The sequence below is a fragment of the Felis catus genome, chromosome B3, assembly GCF_018350175.1.
Source record: "Felis catus isolate Fca126 chromosome B3, F.catus_Fca126_mat1.0, whole genome shotgun sequence".
In the NCBI taxonomy this organism is placed as follows: domain Eukaryota; kingdom Metazoa; phylum Chordata; class Mammalia; order Carnivora; family Felidae; genus Felis; species Felis catus.
In genome coordinates, this window is record NC_058373.1 from 73,368,222 (window position 1) to 73,395,022 (window position 26,801).

The window sequence follows — 26,801 nt, forward strand, 5'->3', positions numbered from 1 at the left end:
TTTCCATCCATTTATTTATCTTGGATCATATAAAATATTCAAGTAGATGTGCTCAATTTCTTAGTGATCAGTACGAAGGACAGGAGTTGATATCTAACAACCTAAAATTTTGCTAGAGCAACTTAGGTGTGCTCTCTCGCATGGAGACTGGTTTCATCAGCCTCCAACAGCTGACTTGAGAGACAAGCAGAAGACTGGGACAGTTTTCATTAGGCTAGGAGGAACACTAAAAGCAGACACCTATCTAAAATGAAGCCACTCAAAGTTTAGAACATAACGTTTATTGTCTAGCACCTGCGACAGTTTCATGTCTCTCTCTCTAAAGGAGACAGGAAGTTTGGAGCATTATTGGCCCTTTAAAGGAAAGGAGTGGGTAGGCACACCCAGAAGTGAGTGAACATCTTGACACACGGGAATATGCTACTAGTACAACCAAGCCCACACCTGACATGCTCCCCACCACAGTCTGCTATATTGTCTCTTTTTTTAAAAAAATCTGGAACAGTGTGTAGCAAAACAAATAAATTACTTTTCATCTCTCAAAAAGCAAGTTCAAAAATTGGAGGCACCTTTCCAGAAGCCTGGTCTGAGCAGCTTCAACAAAGAAGTGTACTTTCCTTTTCTCTTCCTTGGCTCCAGCCAGCAAGAGACAAGAGGCCCCCGCTTTCCGCATCTTAGAATTCCAGATGGTGTTTAGTTAGACTTGGGATCTCGTTGCTTGGGTATCTCTTTTCCATCTTCCAAATCCATCTCTGCAGCAACTGACATACATAGGACCTGGAGGTACCATGTAGTGGATGCTACAAAGAGAAGTGCGAGTCAAAAGTGAGAAGAGGTCAACTGAGCTCAATTCAAGTGGCACTGAACATGGCTGGCCTGGAGGACAATTCATTTAAGCCTTAGTGTTAACAGGAAGAGCCAACGGCAAAGGTGATTTAGGGGGATGAGATTTGTGGAAAGGCCGTACACAATAGCTAAGCCAACTCGAAGATCCAGAGGCTTGGGGCGGTGGGGAGGGGTGGATGGATGGCCCAGTTGGTTAAGCATCCAATTTCCTGATTTAGGCTCCAGTCTTGATTTCAGAGTTGGGAGTTCAAGCCCCCACGTTGGACTCCACACTGGGTGTGGAGCCTACTTTAAAAAAAGACCCAAAGGCTTACCCACAATCCTTCGGAGGCAGTGAGGTCGCTTGTGTTCTGGCACTCTGATGATGAGGAAATAAAAGGGCAAGCCCGAGAGAGCAATGCCAATGCCGATGAGGGAGTTGATGGTATCACTGTAAAGCGGTACGGCCACCAGGAAGATGGTGCAGAGGCAGAAGACAATGGGAAAGAAAAGACTGAGCTGAAGGGCACAAGACAAAACAATGGACGTTAGACAGCTACAGTAGCCGTTTCTCCTGTGAAGATTACAGCACTGAGCCCTTCCATCCCCTTCATCTCCACCCACTACCACCACCAAATCCTAGGCAGAGGGTTCTGTCTTGAAAGAATCTCCTGGAGCAAAGGTAAGATGGAGGTGAATTACCTTGAGGGGACGAGGCCGATTAGGCTCCTTCCAGCGCAGATAAAGCTGACCGACGATAGAGAGCCCCACGAAGAACCAGTAGCTGAAGCTGTAGTAGTTAATGAGCTGAAAGATGTCCTCCACACACAAGTAGATCAATGCCATGATACCCTGCAGGCACAAGCAGAAGTCAGCTCCTCCTCACAGCATTTGTCACTCAAGGGGTTTTTTTAATGCCTTTTTTTTTAATCCCTACACCCAGTGTGGGACTTGAACTCACAACCCCAAGATCAAGAGTTGCATGCTTCACTACCTGTGCCAGCCACATGCCCCCCCCCCACCCCCGCCTATACAGTTTCTCTTAACCTAAAGCCCATCTCCACCTTTTGCTACCTAACATAAAAATCCACTTCAGATGCACTTTGTCCAAGAAGTCTTTCCTCATGCACCTTCTGCCCCCATGGAAGATCATTTCTTCCTTTAAACACTACAGCACTTACTAATCTTGGCAGTCATTTCATCTCAATATATTCAGCATGCTTTATGCCTTATCCTAGACCAGAGGAGGTTACCATTTTTTATGGAAGGCAGTTTTTCTGTTAGACTCTAGAGCTTTGAGGAAGCCAGAACAGTTGTGTGTACTGTTAACATTGCCCCCATAGTCTGGCTTTCAGCCCCATTTGAGGTCACTTACATTGAAGAGCAGAGCAGGTACTGGTGTGAACCGCTCAACATGAATCATGCAGATGGCATCCGGGAGATGGCCTTCTCTTGAGCCCACAAAGAAAAGCCTATTTGGGGTAAGATGAAAGAGGCTGAGAAACTTGTGGGACACTGGGTATGGCTGGTTCGCATACCACATAGCCCTTCTTCTGCCATCCCCTCCTTCAAAAGAGTTTGAATAATATGGAATGGAGTTCAGTTATAGAGATTAGTGAGAACTGGAGGCTGCTGATGGAAACAAGAACAAAGGGGTTAATATCATTATCACTTGGGGAGCAGTGACTACACTCCGGGTCCTATAAGTCCTACTCTTCCCTGCCATAGCTCTTCACGATACCCCCCCTCCCCCACACCCTGTAAAAGACACCACTCTTACCTAGAAGCAGCCACAATGGAGGCATTGAGGCCACCAAAGCAGGATAATGCAACCGCCAATGGAATTGTCCAATTGAAAATTCCAAAAATCTGGTCTGCAAAAGTCTAAGGGAAAGGAACAGAAAAGTGTCATTAGCAGGACCTAAACAGGATGAAAGGCATGGACAAGCGTGCCCCAGATAGCCCCTACCTTGTTTAACTCTTCATTCACAACCAGGGTGACAGGACTTTGTAAGCCCAGTATGGTAAGCATACTTTTTTTTTTTTTTAAGATTTAATTTTAAGTAGGTAGGGGCGCCTGGGTGGCTCAGTCGGTTAAACATCCGACTTCGGCACATGTCATGATCTCACGGTTTGTGAGTTTGAGCCCTGCATTGGGCTCTTTGCTGATAGCTCGGAGCCTGGAGCCTGCTTCAGATTCTGTGTCTCCCTCTCTCTGGCCCTCCTCCACTCGTACTCTATCTCAAAAAAAAAAAAAAAAAAAAATTAAGTAATCCCTATACCTCCTATGGGGCTCATAACCCATAACCCTGAGATCATGAGTCACACACTCCGTCAACTGAGCCAGGCGCCCCTAAGCATATTCCTTTCAAGGACCACCCACTTTCCCACAAGTACACCCTCAGCCTTCTGCTAGTGAAAATCCTTTACCACAGCAACAGCATCACTGGCCAGGATGTCCCTCATGTCTAGCACAGTGTAATAAGCCACATTGGTCAAGATGTAGATGATGGTGACAATGGGCATGGAAATGCCAATGGAGAGAGGTAGGTTCCTATGACCAAATAGAATAATGCATGCATTAGTCCCACGGTCACATCCTCATCTCCTTTATTCCTTACACTCCCACACCAATCCAGGGGTGGTGCCTCCTGTGCATTGCCCCACTGCTTTTGCCTTTGAAGTTACCTACAATCGTGACTTCATTCTTCAGAGTTCAGAGCTTAAAGGGCATCAAGGGAAAAGAATATCACATTTAGAGAAAAGGCTGAGCAGAAAAAGAATTAACAGAACTATGTCACAGAATAATAGCACAGGAAACGGGCTTTTTGGTTTTCACATCCAAAGCCTCTTGACGTCAGGATTCACTCTCAAGATTGTCAACGTTGGGAAATTTGTATTAAAGTGGAGAAATCTAAGAGGAAATTATGGAGGCAAATTGTGAAATCTAACATCTCCAGAGAGTAAGACTCTTGTTGGGAAGAACACTATGTATCTACATAAGCAAGCTGGGAACTATGTCCATGCCCTTACTCAACTTGAGAAGCTTATGTGCCATCCTAACCAGTGGCCAAGAGAAAGACACAAGGACAAGGTCCTCTGGACCAATAAAGCAATGACCTTTATAAGCATTCTTCACAGTGAGGGGGAGGGGGGATATTCTCAAGTCATTCAGCTTCTGTCCAGTAGGTGGAAGCACCACCCAGGCTCAGTCCTGCTTCTGTTATCTGCTCCCGGAATTGCAACACTGGATGTGTGCCAAGAAAAGTTTATTATTTTGATTTAAAAATTTACAGAAACTCCATTCCCTCATACTCTTAGTTCCAAGAATAATTGAATTTTTGATCCAGGAAGGGCTCTGGAGATCATATAATTCAACCCCCTCAATTTATACATAAGGAAGCAGGCAGAGTTGGCAGGGGACTCCCTCAAGGTCATCAAATCAGTGGAAAGACAGGCTCCAGGCTCTTTGACTCCCTGTCCAGTGCTCTTGTCACTGCATGACTACAGACTACTTTAGAATAAAAATGATGAAGCAATATCATTCAATGCTGATATGATACCACTATGTCAGTATAAATTTGAGAAAGCAAAGGATCAAAAAAGAAATAGGACCGTTTGGGGGTATTTGGGACCTAAAGTTATCTATGTGAGGATAAAGGTGGAGGAGTATCAAGGAAAAGCCATATGAAAGCATGGATGAACACACGGTAGAACCTGCTTTAATTAATATAGGAATGAATGAGCACACGTGAAAAGGCCTGCTGTTACGGACTAGGTATTTGGGCTTTAGACCTCCCATCTATTAAAGTGGAACCAATAAAATCAGTCTCAGTGGTTGTATGCTGTCGGGCACAACTCAATAAATGATAGCATATCCTTACTGCTGTGGAAAATTGATGGTGAGATACCTACCTCTCGGGATTCTTGATCTCTTCAGTAACATAGTTGAGGGTGTCCCAGCCTGAGTAGGAGAACAGAGCCGAATACAATGCCAGGGCAATGTCCCCCACTGCAAATGATGAACCCTCAAAAGAATTCTCAAAGTGAGTGGAGGCTCCTGGAATCCAGAGAACATGGAAAGACAAAAGGATTAGTGGTTCGCCCTCAACTTTAAGGTGATCCAATAAAGGAATAAAAGAATAGGACAGTAATAGCTAGTGAGTGGCTTAGAACACGGTTGGCAGCAAGGGCAGTGGTAAAAGAACAGGGACAGAAGAGAGATCTCTACAATGATGGGCTGGAATGCAGGGAACAAACAGCATGGGGATCTTGACAGGAAGGACCATGGTGGTTTTCTAGGGTAAGAAACCATGACAGAACTGAAGGGCTATAGAACATAAGTAATGTGGTTCTGTCCTATTCTGTAAGCTACCCGATCCCACCCCTTTTCTAACCCCATAGACAGCTGGTACAGAATGGAGGAAGGATAGGGCTTAGAAGGCCCAGGTCAATAGAGTAGTAGACTATGTGTTCCTACCTGGAAACTGGAGAGGAGTGGGTACAAGGGTTTCATTTCTGCCCTTACCCACTTCCACGGGCAGAACAATCACAGCCACAGCATTGGACTTAACAGTCTGCAACAGCTGGCAAGACCAGCTTTGGGGTCATCTCAGTACAAATCTCCACTAACTTACTAGCTAGGGACTCAGGCAAGATACTTAATTCTGCAGCCTCAGTTTCCCCTATCTATAAAATGGAACTAGTAGGGGCGCCTGGGTGGCTCAGTCGGTTGAGCGTCCGACTTCAGCTCAGGTCATGATATCACACTCCATGAGTTCGAGCCCCGCGTCAGGCTCTGTGCTGACAGCTTGGAGCCTGGAACCTGCTTCAGATTCTGTGTCTCCCTCTCTTTCTCTGCCTCTGCAGAGAAAGAGCTCTGAATTCTGTGTCTCTGCCTCTCTTTCTCTGTCTCTCTCTGTCTCAAAAATAAAAACATTAAAAATAAAAAATAAATAAATAAAATGGAACTAGTAGTACCTAGCAAATGAGAATGCACAAAAGGCACTTAAAGAAGTGTGGCTCAAAGAACTGCACAAAACTTAGTCACTATTATGTCTTACCCTGGCCGAGTCTAACAATGCCTGCAATGATGACGGCGATCAATGCCAAGACTTTAGCATAGGTGAAGATATCTTGTACCAGTGTTCCCCACTTGACATAGGCACAGTTAATGAAGGTTAAGAGACCTGAAAAAATAATAACAATATTGATTGGGGACTGTCCCTACCACCCAGAGAGCCTTAGACTTTCAAGCAATATTTCCAGTAGCAGTCATCAAAACAGAGCCTTTGGCCAAAGAAGTGTTTGGGTTCTGACCTGCTGTGTATTCACCTCTGCCCAGAATGTCCTCACCATTAGCATTCAAAGGCACCTGCTGAGCATCTGTGTAGGCAGCACCACACACACCCTTAGCACTTACACTAAGAGAGGAAAAACAAAGTAACTGGATTTGCTTACATACAAAAGTGCTCACAGCAGTGGGAGGCAACTGGTAGCTGTACAGGATTAGTGATGTTTTTCCGCTACTGGCTCCGAAAAGTCATGGTCTGTCCCAGCTTTCCACCCCTTTACCTCCTGATACGGGCTCCAGGACTCAGCGCTCTGGTATTGTTAACCTTGGTAGATCCTGTTGTGACTTATCCAATGCCTGGCCCAGCAGGTCAGAACATGTGGCCAGGGATTAGAATGGGGGCCAGACTTCCTGCTGCTGCCTGCCAGCTCAGCCACTTGTTTTTGTACTTGGAAAGATTCTTGGAGCTGAGGTTCCTATAGAGTGGGGACAGCATTTTTCCTGACTGGACATTGCAAAAGAGTGAGCCACACAGGTCATGATCTCACAGTTCATGGGATCAAACCCCACATCGGGCTCTACTCTGACAGCACAGAAACCTGCTTGGGATTCTCTCTCTCTCTCTCTCTCTCTCTCTCTCTCAAAAATAAACAGGGGCACCTGGGTGGATCTGTTGGGTGAGCATCTGACTCTTGATTTCAGCTTAGGTTATCTGATCCCAAGGTCATGGGATCAAGCCCCATTTCAGACTTTACTATGCGTGGAGCCTGCTACTTAAGATTCCCTGTCTCTTTCTCCCTCTGCCCCTCTCCCTCACTTGCACTCTCAAAATGTAAATAAACATTCAAAAAAAAAAAAAAAACCCACAAACATTTCCTCAAGTCCTTCTACCTCGGGGGTAGAGGCAATCCCTTTACCTGGATGAGCTTTGGAAAAGTCCATGGATCACCCCTAGAGAGTTCTTAACCTACAGCTTCCACAATGCTTGAAATTCCTTGTAAATGGTTATGTATGTACACCAAAAATATATGCATTTTTCTAAGAAAAGCGTCCTTAGCTTTATGTCAGAATTTCAGAGAAATCTGTTACCCCCAAAAAAGTTTCAGTTTACTACTTCAGAAGATGACATTCAAGAAGGAAAGCCCACACATGCTGTGAAGTTGACCGATAGCCCCAGGATGTGACAGGGAAGAAAGTCAAAAGAAATGATTCTGAAACTCAGCTGAATGTTCTCAATCCCCCACCAGCCTCTTAAGCAGGCAGGCAGGCACTTGCAGCACGCCTTCCCCACCCTGGCAGAGAATCACCTTGCTGCTTCTGCCTTCCCAGCTCAGCAACTGCAGCACCAGGAGGGGCTTAACAGTTCCTTCCAAGAGATCCCAGGGTAAGATCAGAATCACTCTGCCTTAAACTGCAGAAAGTGAGGTCCAGTGCTGGGCTTGCCTGCTTCAGCCTACCGACACGGAAGAAATAACTCCCTGTCTCAGCTCTGGTGGTGGCATGTCCCTCAATGTCCCTAATCCCCCTGTTTTCTTGTGTCCTGGCCTCACCACACTGCCCCAGAAGCATCTTCATCCTGAGAAGCAGGAAAGACCAACCTCAAAGAACAGCTCATCTTCTGTCTCTCTCTCCCCCATCCCCCCTCCTTTATACCCCTATTCTCGCTGCCCAAGTTCTTTTCTGCTCTTCAGTAGAAGGGGCATTCTAGTCCTATACAAACACTTGCCTTTCTGCCTAATAAACAAGACAATAAACAACCAAAGCTTATCACAGGGCTGGGCAAAAATACACCGGTAACTCCTCAGTGCTCGGTTAATAATTAAAGACATGCATACTGGCTCCCAAGCACCCTACAAAATGACCAAAGTGCCTTTATCTCACCCTCCACAAATGTCTCAGCTCTGTTGATCCTCCCCAGTCAATTACCCATCCTTCACTCCCCACTGAGCTTCAGTTTCCAGCCATTCAACAGCCCTCACGCCCCTTCTGTTCACCCTGTGACCCCTACACCTTACCCTCAGGCTCTGCTGCTGCTTCACAAATAACACAGCAGCCAGAGACCAAAAAAGGGCAGAAGTGGGGGAAGGGGAGCACCTGGCCGCCTACCAGTTGGTAGAGCATATGACTCTAGATCTTGGGGTCATGAGTTCGAGTCCCAAGGTGGGTGCAGAGTTTACTTAAAAAAGTAAAAATAAGGGGTGCCTGGGTGGCTCAGTCGGTTAAGTGTCCGACTTCGGCTCAGGTCATGATCTCACGGTCCGTGAGTTCGAGCCCCACGTCGGGCACTGTGCTGACAGCTCAGAGCCTGGAGCCTGCTTCAGATTCTGTGTCTCCTTCTCTCTCTGACCCTCCCCCACTCACACCCTGTCTCTGTCTCAAAAATAAATAAACATTAAAAAAAATTTTTTTAATTAAAAAAAAAGTAAAAATTAAATAAAATAAAATATAAAAAGAAAGGCCAGGGACAACAGATGCTACAATATTCACAAGGGAATGGGATCACAGAAACTGATAGATAGCCCTCAGGGTAACCACAGTCACACCACCAACCCGGCCTAGCTTCAGGGATTAATTCAGGTTCAGAGTCTGTCTGCAGCCTTGTGCCACAGCATCTGTTCTCAGCTCTGTCCAGGCATGTGGGCAGGGAAAAGACAACTCATCATCCTTTACCACAACAAATTCTGAAATGAAAATACATGGATTGTTTGCATTTTAATCCCTACTGCTTCTCTACTTGAATTCCATATCCATCCATTTGTATCCCTCCTTTTACCCACCAGTTTTTCTCCCTTCCCCCACACCTGAGCCTTCTTTCTCAGCCACCGACCCACCATCTTGCCCTGATCTACTGCGTCCTGAGCACCGGGACGCGTTGTGAATGAAGAAGGGAATCCTATGGAAGGAAACGGAGCAGGGAACTGCCTGAGGAGAGCTGGCCCTCACCTTCCCCAGAGCCCAGCTTCCTCCAGGGCCTCTTGGCCATGGGAGCAGGAAATGGGTATGGCAGGCAGCACTGCTGACTGGGCTGTTTGTCCTCGCCCACAGCGGATACAGCTGACCGGAGACCCCAAAGCCCAGCCTAGTGCACTGTTCTTAAAGTGGAGCCCAACCTCCTGCTTCAGAGGCAGGAAAAGGAGGGGACACAGGCTTATAGTAATATGGAGGCAACTGCAAGCCAACCTCAAGGACAGAAATGCCCTACCCTCCTACCTCTAGGTGTAATTCCATCTCCACCCAACACTGGGCTAAGTCCACAAGAAGATGGCTGGAAATCACCTTGGACCCGTGACTCAGGTGCAGCTCCTTTCCTGCTTTGACCTGCTCTGGAGGAAGGAGAAGCCACTCCTATCATCATCTAAAGAGATGCCCCTGAACGGTCGGTCGGTCATCAAACCCAACTGCATGGACTCTCCTGGAGCAGAAGGCTAGTTCTAGCACTAAGGCCCAGCGTCAGCTGTAGAACTAAAAGCCAGGAAAACACCCACATAGATTGATACAGAACAACAAAGCTTGTAGGCCCAACTCAGATCAGATGCCCAGATTTACTTTAGATGCCCACACTAAACAGTCCCTGAAAAAAGAACATTAAACCCACAATTCTCCCAGCACCGTTAGTTTTAAACACATAGAATGTAACACATGAAACTCTGGCCACTATTCAGTGTATTTTCTGCTTCAAATTCCCAGAGACTATAAAACCTCAATACTTTATTTATTAGACAACTCATTCCATTTTTAAAGAGATCAATAGCTCTTCCCTCCACTAAGCCAAAAACTTCTTCCTCATAACTTCTACCCAGTAGTCCTAGACCTCTCCTCTGGAACTACACAGAATACAGATAAATGGCCTCATTTACATAATGGCCCTTCTTATCAAACATTAACACCCTGTCCCTTTTGATACTTCCCCCCATTGAAGCTAAAAACCCAGTTTCTTCAACCTCTTGTGTGACAAATGTCACTTCCAGATCACTCACTCACCATCGAGTTCCCTCCTCTCCATTTACTTCACTTTGTCAGTATGTCCCTGGAAACATGAGACCACACAGAACACTCCAGACATTTTTGCAGACTATGGGGTTTCAGTTTGAATTCACTGTCAACTACAACTCCACCTCAAACTAATGAGCTTTTCCCTATCCCCCTTTCAGGGCCTAAAAAAGGGATTTTTTTTTTTTTTTTTTAATCCTAAATAGGAGACCTTAACAATTATTCCCAGGAACTTTCCTCTGTAAATTTTTAGGTATCATTCCCATCTACTAGAAATGGATTTTCCCTCCTAATTTTATTAAGTAGTTCAAATGCCTTCCATTTGTGAAATCTGCAAATTTGATTAGCATACCTTCTGGGTCCTCCCTGAAGTCTTGATGAAAATGTTGACTAGACAGGCAGAGCCCTGTAGTCTATCATTAGAGACCTTCCTGTATGCTCTCATTATTCTACAACATCAACCAAGAATCCACCAAAGTATTCTTTTATCTAGTCCACCTTTTTCTACCTTGTCAACAAGAATATTGTGAGAATTTGCCAAGAACTTCTCTGAAATCTGTATAAACGTGTCTCTGCCCTTGCAATCTAATGACACAATCAAATGATTCAATGAAATTAGCACGCATTTATAGAATTTTCATAGCTATACCACGTAATAGTCAAAAATTAGAAATAACCTGGGGCTCCTGGCTGGCTCAGTCAGTAGAGTATGCAACTCTTTTTTTTCTTTCTTTCTTTTTTTTTTTTTTTTTTTTTTTTTGGTAAGATTGTTTTTAATGTTTTTTATTTACTTTGAGAGAGAGCACACATGTGCATTCAAGCAAGTGAGGGAGGGGCAGAGAGAGGGAAAGAGAGAATCCCAAGCAGGATCCATGCTGTCAGCCCAGAGCCTGATGTGGGGCTCAATCTCACAAACTGTGAGATCATGACCTGAGCCAAAATCAAGAGTTGGATGCTTAACCCACTGAGCCACCCAGGTCCTCTTTGCCTTTTTTTTTTTTTTTTAATATAATTTCTACACCCAATGTGGGGCTCAAACTCACAACCCCAAGATCAAGACTCACATGCTCAGGGGTGCCTGGGTGGCTCAGTTAAGCATCCAACTCTTGATTTCCGTTCAAGTCATGATCTCACAGTCATGGAATCAACCCCCGAATGGGGCTCTCCATGGATTATGCAGCCTGCTTGGGGGGATTCTCTCTCTCTCTCTCTCTCTCTCTCTCTCTCTCTGCCCCTCCCTTGCTCACGCTGTTTCTCTCTCTCTCTCTCTCTCTCTCTCTCTCTCTCTGCCCCTCCCTTGCTCACGCTGTTTCTCTCTCTCTCTCTCTCTCTCTCTCTCTCTCTCTCTCTCCCTGTCTCAACATAAACAAGCATTAAAAAAAAATAAAGGAGACAGTCGCATGCCCTACCAGCTTAGCCAGCCAGGTGCCCCTGAGCATGTGACTCTTGATCTCAAGGTTGTGAGTTCAAGACCCATGTTGGGCATAAGGTTTACTTAAAAACAATAATAATAATAATTGTAAAAAATAATAATTATAAACAATCCAAATGCCAATCAACAGTAGAGTGACTAATACTTAGAATACGTAGAATATTAAATAATATGATCCATCTACAACTATAAAAATATAAACTTCACAAACATATTAAGTGAACAAAGACACAAAAAGAATACATATCCTGGGGTGCCTGGGTGGCTCAGTTGGTTAAGCGTCCATCCAACTTGACTTTGGCTCTGGTCATGATCTCACAGTTCGTGAGTTTGAGCCCCCTCATCAGGCTCTGTGCTGACGGCATGGAGCCTGCTTCAGATTCTCTGTATCACTCTCTCTCTGCTTCTCCACCTCCCCACCCCTCTCTTTCAAAAATAAACACTAAAAAAAAAATAAATAAACACTAAAAAAAAAAAAAAAGAGTGGATATCCTTTATATCCACTTATATTAAATGGCCAAAATGAATCTATGCTACTAAGAATAATAGTAATTTCCCTTCATGTGTGCATGGGGGACAAGGGGAGTGACTGAGAACACAAGAGGAGTTCAGAGGGCTGGTTTTTTGATGTGGATGGTGGTTACATATGTGAAAATGTGTGAAAAGTCATCAAGCTGTACACTTACGACATGTGCACCGTTCCTTTTATATTACACTTGAATAAAAAAATTAAAGTTGAGGGGCGCCTGGGTGGCTTAGTCAGTTGGGCGGCCGACTTCGGCTCGGGTCATGATCTCACGGTCCGTGAGTTCGAGCCCTGCGTCGGGCTCTGTGCTGACAGCTCAGAGCCTGGAGCCTGTTTCAGATTCTGTGTCTCCCTCTCTCTGACCCTCCCCCGTTCATGCTCTGTCTCTCCCTGTCTCAAAAATAAATAAAACGTTAAAAAAAATTAAAAAATTAAAGTTGAACTGGGGCACCTGGGGGGCTCAATCAGTTAGCAGCCGACTCTTGGTTTCGGCTCAGGTCATCATCTCACAATTCATGAGTTCAAGCCCTGCATCGAGCCGTGTGCTGACAGCATGGAGCCTGCTTGGGATTCTCTCTCTCCCTCTCTCTCTCTGCCCTTCTCCCCCACCCCCATTAAAAATAAATGAACTTTAAATACATAAAAATAAAATTAAAATAAAGCAACAGTATGCTTTATTACTATCTCCTCAATTCTCTTGGTCTTGCTTTTTTGTTAGCCTAGATCTGTTTTTTACTGAACCTTTTCTAGGTTAGCAATCGTTCTGCTACATACAGTTAGAAGGAAAACAGGACTGGGCCTTCTCCTTTCTCTCTACCATCTGTTATTGCAGAACTAACTGCCCTTGCTGTTTTCACTCTATATGTTGCTTCTAGAGCTTTTTATCATCTGCAGTGTCTTCTTCAGATCTTAGTTGATGCTGGGCACCAACCTTCGGATGCTTTTCTTACAGCTCTGGGCCACTCCTGCATTTAATCTTTGTTATGCCACCTCTCCCCATCTCTTATGTATCTTGTTTCTAAAAATCTCAGCTTATCAAAAAGCAGTATGTTTAATCACATTGGTTTGTTCACATGATTCTCCTCTTCCTAAATAAGAGAATTTTTAAAATTTTATTTTAGAAAGAGAGAGAGCTCAAGCAGGGAGGAGAGGCAGAGAGAGAGGGAGAGGGAGAATCTGAAGCAGGCTACAAACTCAGCATGGAGCCTAATGCAGGGCTCGATCCCACCATGCTGGCATCATGACCTGAGCCGAAATCAAGAGTTGGATACTCAACTGACTGAACCACCCAGGCGTGCCCTAAATAAGATAATTCTGATAAAATAGGTGAAAATTTCATTTTGGAGAAGCTTCTTGTCTTTTTTTTTTTTTCAATCCCTATCTATTAGAGTATAAATTCTTTTCCCTGAACTTTTCCATCATCTCTTTGCCAAACTTTAGAGTGTATTTCTGAGGAAATGCACCATTTCTTTTTCTGAGAGGTACAAACTCTGAGTAGGTATAGTCACTTTCACACTAGGACTCCACATTTGCCCTGGTTATGTTAAATTAATAATAATGATAAAACAACAACAACAACATCCTTATGGAGATTCACAATGACACCTTTGCAAGTTAAATGGTATGATGTCTTCGATTGGCTTGAAATAATCTAGTGGGGTGAAGAGGGTGGTTGGAGTATAGATAAAACAATGGTGATTAATCATTCATGCTGCTGCTTGAACCCTGGGAGTTCATCATATTATTTGCTCTAGTTTTGGATGTTTGACGTGTTTTATGATAAACCTTTTTAAAAAAAAAAATTTATAGAGGTACGGCTTCTAATGGAATAAAACGGATTTTAGCGAAAAGCAAATGTTTATTAGCCTTATTTAACATTTATGAGTCCAAAAGCATCATTCCCAACCTTCTATCCTATTTCTCCAAATGCACTACTCAGCAACTTTCCACTTTTATCCTTCTACATGATTCCTCACAGCCTCTAAAATACCCAGATTTAGGGGTACCTGGGCAGCTCAGTAGGTTAAGTGTCCGACTCTTGATTTTGGCTCAGGTCATGACCTCATGGTTCATGAGATTGAACCCCGAGTTGGGCTCCACACTGAGCGTGGAGCCTACTTGGGATTCTCTCTTCCTCTCTCTCTCTGCCCCGCCCCCACCAACTTGCACACATGCACTCTCGCTCTCAAAATAAAGAAACATTTTTTTTAAATACCCAGATTTGTACCTTCATCTGTGCATTTTTCTCCTTTCCTTTACAATGTCAGGTTAAAGCCACACTAAACACATCTCTCCCAATCTCTATGAAATCTGCTCTATCCCTTACCAGAGTTTATCCTCCTGGCATCTTAGCATTTACAGTCAGGTACTCTGCTCTAGGTTCTCTTTCCTCTTGCACATGCACAGCCTTCAATTAACAGAGATGAAAATGCCACCTGCCACTCAGTTCACTATCTTGACGTTCAGAATCACCAGTGACACACCTCAGGTATCCTCTGACTGGTAACATCATTCATCCCACGGGATGGCAAAAGGATAGCCACCTGTGGGTTCAAGTGATTCAAGCAAGCTCTTTGTGGTAGGTTGCTCCAGAAAAACCACATGTCTCTGCATTAGGCTGGTCTACCTGCAGCCAGAGTCACACCCCCTGGGGAGCAGCCGAGACTCTTCACTGGTTTGCTCAGGCCTGCTAATACCCAGATGTTTCCAGAATACTTTACCACTGCCCTTTCCTCACAAGGACCAGATGTAAGGTTTCTGAAAAAACCTCAGTTGTGTTACCTAAGCCCAGAAAGTTCAAGTCTCTCCTCTTTTTACCTGCTGTATTTCTGTGTGTTGTCAGGGATACTCTCTATACCTTAAATATCATGTTTTCAGGGCACCTGGGTGGCTCAGTGTGTTAAGCGTCCAACTCTTGATTTTGGCTCAAGTCATGATCTCACGGTTCGTGAGATCAAGCCCCGAGTCTGCTTGGGATTCTCCCTCCCCACCTCTCTCTCTGCCTCTCAATATGCACACTCTCTCTCTTTCTCTGTCCAAATAAATAAGCTTAAAGATAAATAAATTTTCTTCCTGGCTTCCTTGACGTATTGTTTCTTCCACCCTTCCTAGGTGCTGTAATAGGTCTCAGACAGCAGATGGTCCTCAGGTTCTTTTACCTTTCAGGCTACAGGACCATTTTGATTACTCAGACATCATGGGTAAGAACAGCAGGCAAGACAACACACGGAGCATAAACCCTACAGATCACTGGATCAGAGTCTTCCTACTATGCCCCCTGGAACCCAGGCAGCATTTTGGTCACCGCGGCTCTGCACCACTCTGAGGGAGCAAGCAGGAGGTCTGTACCAGGAGGCCCTCATATTAAACCACACTATCTGCTCTCTTCTCAAAGCCAGCTAGTCCTTATTGGTCCGATCCTTACTGGTTTGTTCAGCTAGGTACAGTTTGGGTCCTCAGAAACGGGACCCCAAGCTTGAGCGAGCATCAGAATCACCTGAGGCATGTTACCTAGGGTTTCAGGGCTCCAACCCAGAAGTTCTGGATGCAGGAAGTCTAAGATGGGGTTTCCCAGAGGAGTCATGATCTGCCTGCTCTGGGTGTGCTGCCTTAGGTAATCACTAGACGAAATAATCACCTACAGAACAGCCTTGATCAGAACAAGCCCAAACCCTTCCCTTAACTCGGTGCTCCTTTATCCTGGCTGCACACTGGCATCGCTTTACAAGCTTTAACAAAGTCAGCGCTCGGGCCCCACCTAGGCCAATGAAGTCAGAAACACTGGGGTGGAGCCCAGGCACCAGCGTGTTTTTGAGGCTTCCCAGGCAATTCTAAGGGACAGTGACAACTGAGAACCTTTCCGCCCAAGGCCTCTATCAGTTCTCAGCAGCAACTTTTCTACTTCCCCAGTTCTCGTTCTCCAAGCCAATTCCCATTCTTCTAACCAGTGGCTCAGATTTATTTGGTTGGGGAAACAAAGTGGGAGAGGAAGGGGCCATTAGCATTTTTCTAAAGCCCAAGGTGATTCCAATGTACAGCCAGGGTGGGGGCCCACTCTCCCCAGCTCCTTCCCAAGCCTACTTTAGCCTATCCCCTCAGCCTCTCCTGAGTCAGAGGGAAAGAACAGAAGAAAGAGAAGACCAAGGGTGAACCCCTGAAGAGCCTTGAGCATCCAACCAATACAGAGCTCTATCCTCTGCCTGCAGAGGAAGGTTTGTGCCGAAGTTCATGTCGGCCCCACCCCAGAAAGAACCCAAGGCTCTGACTCCAGCCTATGCAGTGTGTGAATGTGGGACGTGAAGTGGAAGCTTCCTCACCTCCAACCTAAAGTGGCTCTTGAGAAAACTCCTCTGAGAAAGTACCTAGCTGCCAAGTAGAAAGCGTGAAGGGCAGAAATCAGTTGCGGGCCCAGCATCTGCCTATTCCGCTTCATTAGCCACAAGTACGTGAAGTCAGTGGTCGGGTATCAGAAGAAGCTGCACAAGGACACATGGCCCAAGCTCTCAGACAAACACGCAGAGATCCAAAGTCCTCTACAGCCCACAAGCGGCTCCAGGAGACCCGGGGTGAGCTCTCTGCCCTCCCTCGTGCCTAGCGCACAGTGGGCCCAGCCCTCACCCAACCCTGAGCGCCAAAGGCACACAATGCCCTTCTCCGCCAAGCCAAATCTAGAGCCACATCTCCTGTTCGTGCATCCAGCTGCCATTTATTGAAGCACCTACTACATGCAAGTCACTAGGGTCAAGCATCGGGGACACACCTGATCCCCGAAGACCAGCGGTCTGTTCCCAGAGGGGCCTGAGTATGTGCTGCTGGCTGACTGGCACAGTGTGGGCAGACCTCCTGTGAAGACACAGGAAGTAAGAGCTCCTGTTCATGAAAGGCAAAAACAAAACAAAAACAAAAAAAAACTAGACCAAAGATCGTAGATCACAGGGCAGGCAAGCACAGACAGGACAAGGCAGGAGCAGAAGCGTCCAACACGGCTAACAGTGGCCGAAGCAGGCTGGCTTTCAAGAAAGAACGGTCAGGTGGGGCTGCACTTGGGGACACCTCGCTCTGACTCTGCCTAGGGAAAAGTTCCCCTGTCTGGCAAAGAGGAAGAAGGGTCTCAGCTCTCCTTTCTTTAAAAATAAACTTTTTCAATGTTTATTTTATTTTTGAGAGAGAGAGACACACACACACAGCGTGAGCGGGGGGAGGGTCAGAGAGTGAGGGGACACAGAATCAGAAGCAGGCTCCAGGCTCCGAGCTGTCAGCACAGAGCCTGATGCAGGGCCCAAACTCACGAACCGCGAGATCATGACCTGAGCCAAAGTCAGATGCTCAACCGACTGAGCCACCCAGGCGCCCCTCAGCTCTCCTTTCTGATCCCTGGAACACTAAAACCGCTTTTAAGTCATCCAAAGGTGGAATGGAAAGTAAATTTTTAGAAATTAATAAGATGCATATGACTGAATAGAATTTGCAGTAGGACACACCATTTGTGACTAACAGTTAAGTGTTAGGTCCCTTGCATTCTCATAGATATCATCTAACTTAATGTGACAGAGTAGGTGTATTATCTTTATCTTTTTTTAAGTTTTATTTATTCAAGGAATCTCTACACCACAGATGGGAGTTGAACCCACGACCCCAAGATCAAGAGTCACATGCTCTTCTGACTGAACCAGCCAGGCACCCCAGTCTTTATCTCATAATTGAGAAAACTGAGGCCACTCAGGCAGTGTCCAGCTCCAAAACTTGTATACACCGCAGCACGCCATGCTGTCCCTATTGTATGCAAGGATGTGGGACTGTGAGCGGGATGATCTCCCCCTGGGGTGATGGGGCTTCTGGCTGCAGAAAACTGGGGCAGTCCTCTAAGAACTCTGAGAAGCCAGAATAATCAGCTCTAGGAGGGGCCATCTGCACACTTCTCTGGTTAGGAAAAGTAACAATTTATAGTACCCTGGCGGGACAGCAAGGTGTTTTCAGAACTCCTAATTCATTTATTCCTTTATTCATTCATTCATTCATTCATTCAGCCAGCCAGAGAACAAGTATGTACTGAGCACTGACTGTGCTCCAGGCCTTGTACAGACCCAGTCCTCAGCCTTTACAGAAAAGTGAACATGGACAATTATAAGAACTGGGTGATGGGGCGCCTGGGTGGCTCAGTAGGTTAATGTCTGAGTTGATTTCGGCTCAGGTCATGATCTCACAGTTCATGGGATTGAGCCCCTCATAGGGCTCCACACTGAGCTTGGAGCCAGCTTGGGAATCTCTCTCTCCCTCTCTCTTCTCTGCCCCACCCCTTGCTCACACACTTTTGTGTGAGTTCTCTCTCCCTAAAAGTAAATAAACTTAAAAAACAGAAAAACCCTGAGCCTGGGTGGCTCAGTTGGTTAAACGACTGACTTCAGCTCAGGTCATGATCTCACGGTCTGTGAGTTCAAGCTCCGCGTCGGGCTCTGTGCTGACAGCTCACAGCCTGGAGCCTGCTTTGGATTCTGTGTCTCCCTCTCTCTCTCTGCTCCTCCCCTGCTCGCTCTCTGTCTCTCAAAACTGAGTGGACATTTTAAAAAAAAAAACTTTTTTTTAAAGAAAAGACAGTTTAAAAAAGAATAAAAACTGGGTGCTGTGAAAGTCACTGTGAGGCAACCCATCCAGTCTAGGGCAGCGAAGGGGGTGCAGGTGGGCACCAGGACCACCGTTACCTGGACTGAGCACAGGGAGGCTCATGCTGGGGTTGGGGGATGGGAGGACAAACTCCTGGCAGAGAGGAAAGCACGTGATTACCCAGGCAATGAAATCAGCAATAAGTGAAGTCACCCACGCATAGAAAAAACTTACTTAAGCAATAATCAGTAAATGATTTCAAGGTCTATTCGCAATAGTAGCCTATCTAGCATTGCAGTTCATCAGCAGTTCTAAAGGAAAACTATATCTATAGAGGGACAGTAAGCCACCATGACAGGAGCAGAAATTATTTGCTCTCCTGAAATGGTCACTGTTTGAACAGAACAGGATTAAAGTATGGTAAAAATATAGATCAAGCCTCTAGGAGATAGAGACTCCATTATACAGATGAGGAACCTGAGACTAATAATTTGACCTGATTCCATGCTCTTAACCACCACACATTCCTGCCTCCCAAAGGGATGAGTTCAAGGGAGAGAGATGCTGACCCAAGCACTCTACCCAACCATGGAGAAGACGTGACTGTCGGGTATGGATTCTTCATCCAACTTTTCCAGAAATATACCCCCAAACCAGCCTAAGGAGGACTGAAGTCTTCCCCATAAACCCCTCCCTCAACCTCGGTCCCTCCAAGAACCACACTTCTTGTCTACAGAATCAGTCTTCTGGAAAGTATATCTACATTCCCTTCCTTTCCCTTGACTAATATCCACTCTACCACTCCACTGAAGAGGGACAGTTTTCCTGACCTGTTATTTGTCAATTCCAAATGGCATTCCATTCCTTATCTTACTTAACAGTTCCTCAACAAAGGCTACTTTTGAGTGTAAACCCATCCCCCTTGGGTGTGCTGCCTCTGCTTTTCCCCACAGTAACCACACTGCAATAGAATAGTTTATTGATGTGTCTCTATCATCAAGTCGGAGCCAAATGAGGACAGACTGAGTAACAGTCACTTCTGGATCCCTAGGCCTCGCCCAGAAGTAGGCATATAGTAGATACTCAGGTTTCACTGGATGAATAAACAATCTCTCTGAAATCTGACTCTACCCTCACTGCCCTGAAATTTCCCTCTCCAGAGTCACGGTGACTTCCTGTTGATATATCCAAGCAACCGCCCTCCTTATCTAGCTTGGCCTCTTAGCAGATTGGACACCGTTGGCCACCAACTCCTTCTCAAATTGCTCTCTTTTACTCACCAACTCCCATTTCCCTCTTATCTCTCTGGACGCTTCTTCTCCTTGTTGCGGAGTATTTATCCTTCAGTGTTGGCATTCCTGAGATGCTAACCTCACCCCTTTCCTCCTCTCTTGCTACATCCGGTCAAGATCATCTCATCTGCTACTGTGATTTCAATGACCACCTCTACACCGAGGATTCATGAAAGTATATCACCAGCCCAACCACCGTAATTTCATATGCATATGAATATACAACCACCTACTGGACGTCAGCAGACACAAATTCAACCTATCCAAAACTGATCAATTTCTCTTAACCTACTGCTCCTTCAGTCTGACTCCCTGTAAGTAACTGGCATCACCATCCACCCAGTTGCCGGAGACAGAAACGTGGTCATCTTATCATCCTCAACCTCCACCCATATCCATCTAATCAGTGTCTAAGTCTTAACCAGTCTCCTCATCTCTCATCCCATGACTCTAATCCAAGCCACTATCCTCCCTCACTGGGATCATGGCAACAGCTTCCTAAGTGGTCTCCCTGCTTTTAGTTCTGCAAACTGAAGTCAGAGTAATCTTTCTAAAAATCACAAATTCTACAATTTAATCACAAACAACACAAGTCACTCTCTGCTTTACTCTCAGAGGTTTTTTTTATTACCATAGGAGAAAGCCCACCAAACTCCTTAATATGGTTTGTACAACAGATTGTATTTTCCAAAGATGTCTCAACATCATTTCCCAACCCACATGCTTTTCATACAATGTGACTGTAACACTCTGCCCATCAAGAGATAGGGTCTGTGCCCCTTCTTTTAAGAAGAGATATTCTTCTGTGAATGTTTCTACCTATAGAGTTCAGCAGGAAAGACACCCTGTGACCTCAGAGGCTAGGTTATAAAAGGCACAGCTTCCACTCTGCTTGCTGACATACTCCGTTCTGGAAGCCTTCAGCTGCCAAGTAAACAGTTTGATTGCTCTGGGGCCGCCATTATGTGAGGAGACTCAACATAGTCCATATGGAGGGACCACTTGGAAAGACACATCTAACACAACACGAAGAGAAAAAGATGCCCAGCTAGCCCCCATCTTATTCAGCATCCCCTCGTTCTAGCTCCTGCCACCATCGGACTACCACCACACGAGACCCTGAGCCAGCACTGCCCCAGTTACCCCTTCCAAAATTCCTGAGCTACAGAAACCATAAAAGAAAACAGCTATGGGGCACCTGGCTGGCTCAGTCAGAACATGCAACTCTTAATCTCGGGGTCATAAGTTCAAGCCCCACATTGGGTGTAGAGATTACTTTAAAATAAATAAATAGGGGAGCCTGGGTGGTTCATTCAGTTAAGCGTCTGACTCTTGGTTTCATCTCAGGTCATGATCTCACAGTTTGTAGGTTTGAGCCCTGCATCGGGCTCCATGCTGACAGCACAGAGTCTGCTTGGGATTCTCTCTCCCTCTCTCTCTGACCTTCCCCAGCTTTTTCTCTCTCTCTCAAAATAAATAAATAAACCTAAATAAATAAACAAACATAAATAAATAAACATAAATAAATAAATAAATAAATAAATAAATAAATAAATAAATAAATAAAATGACTATTATTCTATGTCACTAGATGATTTATTATAGAACAATAACAACTACAACTAATAAAGTCCTGAACAAACTATCCTACAATTTCCACCCACCTCTGCAGGCCAGCTGTCAACATTTCCTACCTTAACCTCAGTATTGCAGCCCACCCTGAGCTCCTTTACTGAAAGGAGTCTCAAAAACGTCCTTCTTTCTTGTCTTCAGAGTTTTCATACCTCTTGTTCTTGCTGCCTGAGATGCGACTCCGCCCTCTTTTGGTTAATTCCTCATTCAGGTGTCAGCTTAAACTTCCTTACAGAGTTTCTACACTCCTAGGCTAGCCTAGGTCTGCTCGCATGGCTCCCTGTGCCTAAGAAATCACAACACTCATTATAATCCATTGTAACCTTGCGTTGGGTTGCCCACCCTGCCAGCCCCCAGCATGCTCACGCACACGCATTTGCTCACCCACACACTGAGAGCTCCAGGAAGACAATGATCAGTGCTGGGAAAATAAACATTCAACAAGTATTTACGAAGCACTTGCCTATCTCCAGCCCCATCTCTTTACTGAGCTCCAAATGGGCACATCCACCTCCTATCCTACAAATTTCAAATTCAACATGATTCCATCCTCCCCATCCCGGTAAACGATGCCACCACCTACCAACTGCCCAAACCAGAAACCTCAGCTTTTCATCCAAGGAATAGTTATCAAGCTCCTCTCTTGGTTTCTTTGCTGGGGATACAGTGGATCCTAAGACAGGCTTAGCCCCTGGGATACAACATTTACAAGCTGGTGGGTGTTTTCCTCATCACCTACCTCTCTCTCTTACACCAGACATCCCAATAAGTATTACTGGTTATACTGATTATACCTTCTAAATTGCTCTCCTATCTATCCTTTCCTGGAGACGTCATCTCCTAAGTAAGCCACAGCCCCGCTGCCACTGCCCTCATTTGGGCTTTTGTCATTTCCTGCCTGGATTGCCACAAGAGCTTCCTAACTTGTGGAATAAAATCTTAACTCCCTAGAACATGAGTGTCGTGTTCTAGCCGCTTGCCTCCTTTTGTCCCCTCACATCCCACAATGGTCCCCGCGCACCCCACACTCCATTCTTTTTCTCACCTTTGTGCTTTACATTGCCCTTCCCTGTGCCTAGAATGTCCTTGCCCCTTCTTCATTCAACATATTTATTGAGTACCTAGCAGATGCCAGGCACTGTTCTCGATGCTGGATATTCAGCCATGAGCAAAACAAAGTGCTTACTTTCATGGTGTTTACACTCTAGAGGGAAAGATAGACAACAGACAAGTAAATAATTAATGTCAGGTGGTGACAGGTGCTATCAAGAAAAACAAAACAGGATGGGAAACTGAGAGTGACCATGAGAGACGGGAGAAGTCTGTGGCGAAGTAACGTCTGTACAAAGACCCGAGTGGACTGAGGGGATGAGCTCTGAGGACATCTGAGGAAAGAGCCTTCTCAGCAGAAGGAATGATAAAGTACAAAACTCCCAAAGCAGGAACAGGCCAGGCAAACTGGAAGAAAAGCAAGAAAGCCGGTATAGCTCCACAGAGAGAGTGAGGGGGAGAGAGGTCTGAGAGAAGTCAGATGGAGCATGCCTTGTAGGCCACGGCCAGTGGGCGCTTCAGCCACCCCTTGACGCCATTTCATCCTTCAGCGTTGAGTACAGACATCTCCTGAGTAGGGCCCACCCCACCCGCTCCCAGCACTTACCCATATGAAGTGTGTAATTGACTACTTCCTGCCTCCTCCACCACACCGTGAGTTTCCTGCTCTACCTTTCAGCTCTGTATTTTATAAAACCCATCACGTTCAGTAAATTTGTCTCCAGTAGTCAAAACTTTCTCCCTTGGCTCTGATTCCATGCCCTGAGAGCAATCCCTGATTCCTCGATGGGTTTCCTAGGGACTATGGCATTAAGAAGCCTTGACAGTGAACACACACCTTCTGATCATTAGAAATTATGCTAATGATGTATGCTCATCATTGTACATTCCTAGGCTGCCATCATCATTTACACATCAGTCTCTGTTTTAAGTATGACTCAGTTGATGGGACAGTGACTGACTCTAGGTCATGATGACCCAAGGAGGGCGCTGCTCATGGAAAGGCCACATAAGCAGCCTAGCAGAAGCTCCAGATGCCCCTCTACTCATCCCTCAGCTCACCTTCCCTATTTCAGATGGAAACCCCATCACCGCCCCCCTGTCCAAGCTTGAATTCTTAGCATCACCTCTGAGAACTGCCCCCCACCACCACACACACCCATCCATAAGTCCTAGAAACCCTGCCTTATTACTACTTTTCTATCTACCCCCTCATCTCTGGTCCAAAGGCCTTGCTCACTAGCCTTCAAGTGGACTCAGGTGTCCACTCCCTAAACCGCTGTCCCTACCTTCTGATTCTCACACTTGCCAAAAACACTCCACCTGGCCACCAGTGTTCTTCTTCCAAGCTAATCTAATTTCACTTCCCCACTTACAATCAACAACTTCCCACTTTCCAGATAAAGTCTAACCTGTGTAGGCAATGTATAAACCAGTCTGGGAGCTGGCCTTGGGCTACGTTTCCAGTCTCTGCCTTCTCACCCTCTCCCACCCTGCATTCCAGCCATACCAACCACCTGGAATTCTCTGAACATTCCATGCCTGTCTGCACCTCCACATCTTGTCACACAGCAGTTCCCTCAGTGAGAAGTGTCCTAGGAGACAGCTCCGGATCTTTCCAAAATTCAGTTCAGACATCATGGTCTCTGTGACATCCTCCTATAAGCCCTCTTCCCCAAATGAAAATTGTCCTGCTTTCTCCTACAGTGTCTTTATCACCACATTTCCTACATTGCATGACAATTATTGGTTAACCTATCTGTCTCTCTCCTTGACTAGGAGTTCTTGGATGGCAAAGTCCAGACTTTATTCTTCTTTGCTTCCCAGCATTCATTGGAATATCTAGTGCAGAGAATGCTCTAAATGTTCCGTGAATGAATGAAAGTTCTGTATTAAATCCCTATTCTCGCTAAGTTCAAAGATTCAGCCTCAGTCCTCACTTTGCGCATACATTGTTGGCATATATTTGACAACTTTGGTGGACTGACAAGGGCACCAGACCTGTGCCTGAGGGAGGGCTCAGTAGTGGCGGGACATTGGGCAAGTGCAGGGATGGTTTACTTCCAGGCCACTCTGCAGATGAAGTGAGGCTGTGAAAACCATAAATCATGACTCAAGTGTAACATATTAATGATTATTGTGTTTAAAATTTCTTTCTTGGCTGCTTCTAGGCCTTTTGCTCTACCTTTCTCCTGAATGGCTATGGCTAGATAAACAAGATATTAAGATAAACAAGATATTACTGCATAGGTAGTGTATGGACAGAATGTTCATGTATTGGGTGCTCGTTAGACAATGGTTGAAGGAAGAAACTCATGAATCATATGTCCCTAAATTCTTAATTACAATCTTGGTTGCCCTTTTGAACCTTCTTCCAGATCTCTAGGTCCCTCTGAAGTAATTAAAGACAGAACAAAGTCCTGGAAGCAGCCAAAAGAGAATAATTTCAAACATAATAATCACCAATACATTACACCTGAGTCATGATTTATGGTTTCCACCAAATCTCACTTCATCCACACAGTAGCCCAGAAGTAAAACAGTTACTGCACCCTGCCTAGGGTCACGCAGGCTCAAACACAGATCTGGTGTATCTGTCACTCCATCAGAATTATGTTATATATATGCCATAAATCCATGCACAAAACTGTATCTTTTGATTAACTGGGGAGCTCTGCGGACAAATCATAACTGTGGCTACTCTGCCCATATCCTTACAAGGGTGTACCTGCATGTGTATGTGCACCCAACTGTAGGGTCTGAGGACATCTCTGTCCCCAATTAGACACAGCAAATTAAAAAGGGGTGACTGACGCCTGGGCGGCTCAGTCAGTTGAGCGTCCGACTTCAGCTCGGGTCACGATCTCAAGGTTCATGGGTTCGGGCCCCACATCGGGTTCTGTGCTGACAGCTCAGAGCCTGCAGCCTGTTTCAGAATCTGTGTCTGCCTCTCTGCCCTTCCCTCACTCACACTCTGTCTCTGTCTCAAAAATAAATAAACATTTTTTAAAAAGGGGTGGCTGATGGAGGTAGGCACAATGCCAGAGTCAAGGAACAACAGCTGTCAGACATGACACAGATGGAACTCATAAAGAATGAAACTGCTGAACTAAAGTCAGGCCAGCATCCTGGAAGCTCCTGAAGAAGTCAACACTCGTCCCCGCCCCAGCGGCCTGAGGCCTCATAGTCATATAAGAATTGAGATGTGTAATGGTGACTCTGAGTCACCAAAAGAAATGTCAAGTTATGAAGGCAGGCAGACATATCATTGGTTTTAAAGAGATTTCAACAGAGATGGTTAAAATTATTGGATTCTAGTACTTCAAGGGATGCAGCCATCTTGGAAATTTTGCTTGGAATAATCCCTACACCACACAAGATACATAACAGTATGCCCACACTGGAGAGTGCCTCAAGACTGACAGATCCTAAAATTAGTTTCCCCAGTAAGTCAACTGTAAATGACGCAAGAGACATTACAGATCACATCTGAGACCTCAAGGGAAAGCCTCCTTCTTGTAACAAGAGACAGTGCCCTCCTCCCCTCCCTGATTGTTGCCATGCCTGACAAACATCCCCATACACGAAGAGGAGTCCAAGCCACAAGCACGGACGCACAAAGCACAAGGGGACCCCATGGAGACACCCAGGACCCCGCACAACAGTCAAAGGGGGCAGGCTGGAGAGAAAGCTGAGGAATAAGATGGGGCAGTGGAGAAACCTCGAGAAAAGAGGACACAAAGCCGACTGGAGAGGATTGATCCAGGAAGCAACTACACCTGGTACAAAATGCCCACACTGCGCAGCCACCGCTGCTGGGGGAGGTGCCCCTTAAAATGACAGAATTTCCAAGCTTCTCCACATTTGGGGTGTGGGAAGGGTCTCCAAGGTTTCAGGCGAGGAGGCCATTTTTCCAGAACAGAGGCCCCTGGGGGATGGGGCTATAGACGATCAGCTTCTCGGGACCTCCAAAGTGGCTTTGCTGAATGTATAGGTTTAAATACATTACTTATGAGACAGAGCAAAAGTCAGGGTAGATTGAAATGACGGTTTTAAGAATCTGGCCCACAGAAAAACTCGTATAAACAATAAGATATTCATTGGCGCATTACCTGTGTGACTAACAAATTAGAACCCGCTTAAATGGCCACTAAGAGGACT

General features: G+C 45.6%; 1 protein-coding gene across 5 annotated transcripts in view; it reads right to left on the bottom strand.

The window, feature by feature from the left end:
• Positions 1-265: 265 nt before the first annotated feature.
• Positions 266-26,801, bottom strand: part of SLC7A7 (solute carrier family 7 member 7) — a 33,877-nt gene continuing 7,341 nt past the window's right edge. For all 5 annotated transcript variants that reach the window (XM_045059672.1, XM_006932719.5, XM_006932720.4 and 2 more), the window contains exons 3-10: positions 5,889-6,014; positions 4,741-4,885; positions 3,256-3,379; positions 2,606-2,709; positions 2,201-2,297; positions 1,528-1,677; positions 1,161-1,344; positions 266-800 (exon numbers count right to left, since the gene is read on the bottom strand). In XM_045059672.1, coding sequence (XP_044915607.1) covers positions 694-800; positions 1,161-1,344; positions 1,528-1,677; positions 2,201-2,297; positions 2,606-2,709; positions 3,256-3,379; positions 4,741-4,885; positions 5,889-6,014 — 1,037 coding nt within the window. In that variant the 3' untranslated portion in view covers positions 266-693. The remainder of the gene's footprint in view (positions 801-1,160; positions 1,345-1,527; positions 1,678-2,200; positions 2,298-2,605; positions 2,710-3,255; positions 3,380-4,740; positions 4,886-5,888; positions 6,015-26,801) is intronic.